The 7,342-nt window shown below is 52.3% G+C and overlaps 1 protein-coding gene across 5 annotated transcripts in view; it reads left to right on the forward strand.

Moving 5' to 3' along the window:
• Arhgap23 (Rho GTPase activating protein 23) overlaps window positions 1–6,613 on the forward strand; it is a 94,315-nt gene extending 87,702 nt beyond the window's left edge. For all 5 annotated transcript variants that reach the window (XM_057774183.1, XM_057774182.1, XM_057774181.1 and 2 more), the window contains one exon: window positions 4,416–6,613. In XM_057774183.1, the coding sequence (XP_057630166.1) occupies window positions 4,416–5,432 (1,017 nt within the window). In that variant the 3' untranslated portion in view covers window positions 5,433–6,613. The remainder of the gene's footprint in view (window positions 1–4,415) is intronic.
• Window positions 6,614–7,342: the final 729 nt, after the last annotated feature.

Here is a 7,342-nt window from a genome sequence, read left to right on the forward strand (position 1 = left end):
TGTGACAAAGGCATGTACCACCATCATCTGGCCAGAGGGCAACTTTTGAAAATGAGTTATTGTCTTTCACTATGTGGGTCCTGGGGGATTGAACTCAGGTCCTCGGGCTTGGTGGCAACTTCCTTTACCTGTCAAATTATTCATTCATTCATTTTTGAGACAGGATCTCTCTATATAGTCCAAATTCCTTCCTTTTTCCTAAGTAGTGGCATTACAGGTGTGTGCCATTTCACCTGGCTTATTTTTTAATTTTTAAATAATTCATCTATTTGTCCAACTTTATAGAATCTTAGTTATATAAAATAGTTGTCTTTGTCTCTGTTCCATTGCTGTGAAGAGACATTATGACCAAGGCAACTATTATAAGAGAAAGCATTCAACTGGGGGCTGGCTTACAGTCTCAAAAGTTTAGTCCAAGCCGGGCGGTGGTGGTGCACGCCTTTAATCCTAGCACTCGGGAGGCAGAGGCAGGCAGATCTCTGGGAGTCCGAGGCCAACCTGGTCTACAAGAGCTAGTTCCGGAACCAGCACCAAAAAAAAGCTACAGAGAAACCCTGTCTCGAAAAAAAAAAAAGTTTAGTCCATTATCACCGTGGCAGGGAGCATGGCTGCATGTAGACAGACACTGGAACAGTAGCTAAGAATTGTGTCCTGATCCACAGGCAGAAAGAGAGAAACTCTGGTATGGGCTTTGGAAACCCACCCTCAGTGACACAGGTACTCTAACAAGGCCACACCTCTTAATCCTTCTAATCCTTTCAAATAATGCCACTTCCTGATGATTTAACATTCAAATATACATGAGCTAACAGAGCCATTCTTATTCAAATCACCACAATAATATGATTAAAAAAAAAAGTCAGTAGTAACACAGGCCTTTAATCCCAGCACTCGGGAGGCAGGGTCAGAGGGATCTTTGTGAGTTTGAGGCCAGCCTGGTCTACAGAGCTAGTCCCAGGACAGCCAAGGCTGTTACACAGTGAAACCCTATCTCAAACAAACAAACAAGCAAACATCAACAACAAAAACTCAAACAACAAAAAGTCTCCCACTTCACAGTGACATTTTAGACAGCAGTGGGCCACATACATGAAAGTGGCCCCTTACAGCCTTATGTGTGTGGTAGGTTAATTAATACTGTCCAGTTTATATAAGTACACACTACAGTGTTCACACAGTGATGAAATCACTTCATGACATGTTTCTTAGAATTCATTTCCACTAGGAAGTGACCCAGAACTATAGTTGTCTAAAATATAAATACTTATTTGAAGTATACTTGGGGACTGGAAGGATGGCCCAGCTGTTGAACACGTACCGCTCTTGCAGAGGACCAGAGTTCAGTTTTTAGCACTTACATTTGATAGTTCACAATCACCACTAATTCCAGCTCCAGGGAATCTGGCACCCTCTTTTGGCCTGAATGCATGCCCATGTAAACACACACACCTATTCTTATGTGCACGTGTGCACACATATACCCACACACTCAAAAATAAAAATAAATCTAAAAGAATGTTATTTAAGTGCTTACATAGAAATACTACCTCAGGGGTTGGAGAGAGATTGTCTCAGAGATTAAAAGTACTGACTGCTCTTGCAGAGGACCTGGGTTTGGTTCCCAGAACCCACATGGCATCTCACAACTGCCTGTGACTCCAGTCCTGGGAGATCTGATGTCTCTTTGGGCACTGCACTCAATGTTGAACATACTTGCATATTACACATAAAATAAAAAATAAATTATAAAAAAGAAACACGCACACACACAAAACTACTACAAATTCTTCAGAAGCTCTTCCAGGAGGTAGAAGAGGCGGGAATACTCAACCCCATATGTGATACCCGCATCCCCCAATATCTAAGGCTGCCAGTGTCTCCAGATACAGGGATAGTCATTGAGTCATGCCTCAGATCTCAGCCGAACCTCCCCTATATGGCCTCACTGTACTGAATGCTAAGGATACAAGGAGCCTAGGAGGTGGAAAGCTGGCTCAGTGGTTAAGAGCACTGACTGCTTCTCCAGAGGACCTGAGTTTCAATTCCCAGCACCATATGGTGGCCCACAGCTCACAGCCATCTATAGTGAGACCTGGTGCCCTCTTCTGGTGGTCAGGCATACTTGCAGGTAGAACACTGATACATAATAAATAAACAAATCTTTAAAAGGAGAGAAAAGAAGAGGCCCCAGGAACCTGTGTCTGCAGCATCAAGGCCTAGGCCCCCAGCCAGCCTTGAGTTCCCAAGGGTAGGGGCTACATCTGCTGAGTGCTGAGACTTACCATTGCCAGCCTCTGACTCTGAAATCCAGGCCAGTGATTGTCAGCTGTGTTCCCCAAAGCAATGCTGGGGTAGTCACACAGCAGTGTACGGAGGCCGCAGGGTGGCCTGCTCTGTCTTCTTTCATGCAGCAGGTTTTTCAGAGGCTTCTAATGGGACAGAAGAGTTCTGGTCCTGTCACAGCCATTGTCCTAGCCTTTCCCTCAGGCCAGGGGCAGGACACTCATGTGGATCCACACCCGGCCAAACTTACAGTCACACTCCGGTGGCTCCTCCCTTTCGGCTCTTCCTTACTGGAGTGCACTGGCACCACAAGCTCAGCTAAGCATGCTAGTTTAACATTAGAAGTTCATGTTTGAGGGAAGGGTCCCTTTTTACTTCTTGGATGGCCCCTCACTCCTCTCCATACAGTCTGCAGTAACCTGCCCAAGACCCCCTGGTCCCCAGCGGGTCTGTCTGATCCAGCGTGGCCTTATCCCATTTCACCACAGGTTCCTTAGCCCCGTGGCCCATCCAAAGCTGCAAGGGAAAATTATCTGGCCACATGGAAATCACAAACACTGGAAAGAGAGTTTCTCTCCTCACACTCTCAGTCAGAGACCCCTTCAAAAATCAGATGACAGGGCCGGAGAAATGACTCAGAGGTTAAGAGCACTGGCTGCTCTTCCGGAGGTCCTGAGTTCAATTCCCAGCAACCACATGGTGGCTCACAACCATCTGTAATGGAATTCGATGCCCCCTTGAGTTGTACAGATGTGCATTCAGGCAAAGCACCTATATAATAAAGAAATAAACGAATGAATAAATCCAGAGACAGCTATGTAGTCTTGTTCCAGAAGGTATGCTCAAAACTCCTGCAGCAAACATTGAGGCTCAGCGCCCATGCCCCGCCAGGCCCCAATCAGAGCCCTTGTGTGGAGGCTGTGGCTGGTGATTTCCCTGTCCGCTGAAGCGGAAGTTCAGTTCTCAGCGCTTCCTCCTGTTGCCGTGGATGTCTGTGTTTAAAATACCCAACCACGGTGGCCTATTGCCGCCGCTGTCTAAGCACTCCGGTGCTCTTTGTGAGCATGTGCGTCTAAAGAAGCGAGAGCTGGAGTAGGGTGTGGGAGAGCCGGGCTGGGGAGACTGCTCAGTGGTTTAGAGCACTGGCTACGCTTGCAGAGGACCGGGGTTTAATTCCCAGCAACCACATGGCAGCTCCCACTGTAACTCCAGACCCAGGGGATGCAGTGCTTTCCTCTGACCTCTACAGCAATAGACATGGATGGTTCACATACACACACAGGCAGAACACTCAAACACAGAAAACGAACAAATCTAAAAAAAAAAAAAATTAAGAAAAAGAATCTGGAAAGAGCAATATTGTGGGGCCAGCAAACACCCACAGGTCCAGCTCCAGGACGACGCCTGCCTCTGGCCTCAAGCCCCTGCGCTCAGCTGTGCACGCTGTACACGCACACACACACACACAATTAAAAATAAAAAGATAAATACAAATGAAAAGGGAAATCAAGAATTGGAAGCTGGGCATGATGGCACATGCCTTTAATCCCGACACTGGAGAGGCAGAGGCAGGAGGAGATCTCTGAGTTCTAAGCCAGCCTGGTCTGTGGAGTGAGGTCAGCAAGAACAACACAGAAGTCATTGAGTTAATTCAGGGCTGGGGATTGACAGGTGACAAGGGAGATATGACCAGGGTGCTACCCTGGAGAGGAAGGCTTCTCAAGTGGGATGAGTGGAGAGGGAGAAGGGTAGATGCTTGTGACCAAGGAAAGACCAGCTGAGGAGTAGTATGCCCGAAGCATTAGCATTTATACCGGGGATCCCATACCAGACACTGTCAAGGACTGTCACTTGTATGTCTGAAGAATTTATCTGGAAGTGGCTGGAGAAGACTCCCGCCAGCTCCCAGATCAGAGATGATGCCGAGTTATGGATAGGAGCGCGCGGTGGTGATCCTTAGGTGATGATGACACTCCAGAGTCACCGAGTGGATGGGAAACTTTTGGCCTACTGGTGTGGGGGACTGGTTTGTTTTGGACATGGCTCATTGGATGCCATCGTTTTGGGAGGGGAGTAGGAATGTGCAAGGTGATGGATGAGTCCTTCCTTACCCTCCTTGTCTCCTCTCACAGGGTTCGTTGGTTCCCAAGAAAGAGCCTTACGCCCGGGAGATGCTGGCGATCTCCTTCATCTCTGCGGTCAACCGCAAAAGGAAAAAGCGGCGGGAGGCGCGGGGCCTGGGCAGCAGCACCGATGATGACTCCGAGCAGGAGGCACACAAGGCTGCGGCGGGGACGCAGGAGCCACCCGAGGAGCAGCTGCCGGGCCCTACAGCTGTGGAGGTCCCGGGTCGCCTCAGCCCCCCGACGGCACCCGACGAGCGGCCCGCGGCGGACACGCGCTCCATCGTCTCGGGCTACTCCACCCTGTCCACCATGGACCGAAGCGTGTGCTCGGGCACCGGCGGGCGGCGCGCGGGCGCGGGCGACGAGGCGGACGACGAGCGCAGCGAGCTGAGCCACGTGGAGACGGACACGGAGGGCAGCGCGGGCCCCGGGGGGCGTCTGGCGCGCCGGCCGTCCTTCAGCTCACACCATCTTATGCCGTGCGACACGCTGGCGCGCCGTCGCCTGTCTCGCAGCCGCGCGGATGGAGAGAGTCCGGGCGCGGGCACGGCCCGGGCGGGTCCCCGCGGTCCCGAGCCGCTGGGCTCGGCGTCGTCCAGCAGCCAGGAGTCGCTGCGGCCCCCAGCGGCCGCCTCGGCGCTCGGATCACGACCCTCGCGCGTGGAAGCCCTGCGGCTGCGTCTCCGCGGCACCGCCGACGACATGCTGGCGGTGCGGCTTCGGCGCCCGCTGTCGCCTGAGACCCGGCGCCGCCGGAGCAGCTGGCGCCGCCACACGGTGGTGGTGCAGAGCCCGCTGACCGACCTCAACTTCAACGAGTGGAAGGAGCTGGGCGGAGGGGGCGCCCCGGAGCCAGCCGGCGCTCGACCGCACAGCGACAACAAGGACTCTGGCCTCAGCAGCCTGGAGTCTACCAAGGCACGGGCTTCATCCGCCGCCTCGCTGCCATCGGGAGACCTAGGGAACCTACAGGGACTGCCCACGCGCCGCTCGACTGCCGCCCGCCTCCACCAGTGTCTGTGACACCCTTCCCTATCCGGGTATCGAGTGGGGAGATAGGGCCGTGCTGGTGCCGCCGGCTGGAGTTTGATGTGATGGGCAGATGGGGGAGTCTTCAGGAGAGGGAAGGGGCTGCTGGGGTTCATGTCCCTTGGATAAAGGACTGAGTGGCCCATTTCCGTGAGTCCACTTAGGGACCCTTGTTGAGAATGGAGTGTGGGCGGACCGCCCAAGCTTCATACTGAAGGAAATCTACAGGCTGGATTTTTGCCTCTGTCCTCTGCCTTCCTCCCACCCCAATTAGGGGAAGATGAATGCCTGGGGAGCGGTTGTATAGGGTTGGGTGTCCATGGGAGAGGGGGCTTGTGTGTGTGTGAGTGTGTGTTAGTCACTGTGCAAAGGTGTTTCCAGTCGCCACTTCTGCCCCAACCCCTTCATCTCCCCACTTGTCCCCCAGCCAGGGCCCTGCTTTTGGTGTACACAGGCACCTTATCCCTATCTTGTCAGAGCCCAAGGCTGAGTTGAGGCCGCTTCCAGAGGCAGGACTGAACCCCACAACCACCAAGTCACTCCTCACACCCTTTGCCAATCTTAGTCACCCCTCTAAATTCTTTGACCTGCGGACCTGCCTGCTCCCCAGTTTTTTGGAGTGTCCAGGATCTGGCGTCTTCCTCCTTTTGATCTTGCTTCCATGGCTCAGCATGCAGACCCCCCTTCTCCTTCTAGGGGAACCGGCAGGAAGAACCTGTTGATTTCTAGGGTCTCAGCTGGGCTATTCCTGCAGGATGGGTGGGATCCAGCTTCCCACCCCCACATTGTAAATAAACCTTGGAGCACCTGTCCTGCCTCCACCGGTCCTCACTCATTCCAGGGAAGTCCCAGTGGGGTTGCCAGCCCTGCTGCCCAAGTCCTTCCTCAATCTCTTTGGTTTATGCAAAGGTTTGCTGTAAAGTCTCCCCCTCTCCCTTTTACTGTAAATATTGTCTCTAATGTGTAACATATTATAAAGAATTTATAAGGATTTTTAAAGATGTTTTGCTCATTTTAAAAAGTGTTGTAACAGTGTTGGATAAAGCCCCTACATCTGCATGGCTCCTCCTACTGTGTCCCTGACACTCACCTCTCTAGGCGATAACTAAGATTCCTGCTTCTGAAAGCCCTGTCTTCAAAGTACAGTCTATATCTTGGAAATAAATGGCCTTTCTTGGGCGTGAACCAGAGTCTCACTTGTTTCAGATGGGGAAAGGGACATAACAGCTCTGGGATGGAGACAGGTGAGGTTCATGTCCCTGCAAGAAGGGTGGCCAGGGTGAGTGACAGGGTAGAGGAAGCCTCCTCTCTGGTGGCTTCTTGTGTCTTAGGAGACTGGTATGGGCAGAGACAGTCACACAAAGTGGGTGGTGTTGCCCCTACACCTCCATCCCTACATCAGCAAGAGGCCTCCAGACTCCCACAGAGCAGCATCTGCAGAGGCCCCTGTTTTTCAAGCCTTCAGAGTGGCCTCAGGTACTACAGCCAGGAGACTTAGCCAGCTGCCACCGTAGGCATCTCAGACCCAGTAGCATTACCAAAGGACAGTGTGGGACTTGGCCATTTTCTCATATATGTAACCCTCAGGATAGCTCTGTGGCTGCTGCTACTTGAGAGAGCTCAGAACCCCCCTTGAGAGCTTTGCCTAGATCCCACCTGCAGCCATCAAGCTCAGGGCTGTCATTAGGTCCTGTCTGGATGTGAGAAAACCAAGGCATGGGACAGGGTGTACCATGCCGAGGTCGCCCCATTAATGAGCTATGGAGCCAGGAAAAGACACACAGTATGGTTGGGGTGGAGTAGGGGAGGGTGGGACCCCTCCTCACAGTCAAACGAAGACATTTCTAGATAAGAGAAGCACAGCTGGGCAGTGTGGCGCACATACTAATCCCAGTGCTGGGGAG

The sequence above is a fragment of the Chionomys nivalis genome, chromosome 7 (assembly GCF_950005125.1).
Source record: "Chionomys nivalis chromosome 7, mChiNiv1.1, whole genome shotgun sequence".
Classification (NCBI taxonomy): Eukaryota; Metazoa; Chordata; class Mammalia; order Rodentia; family Cricetidae; genus Chionomys; species Chionomys nivalis.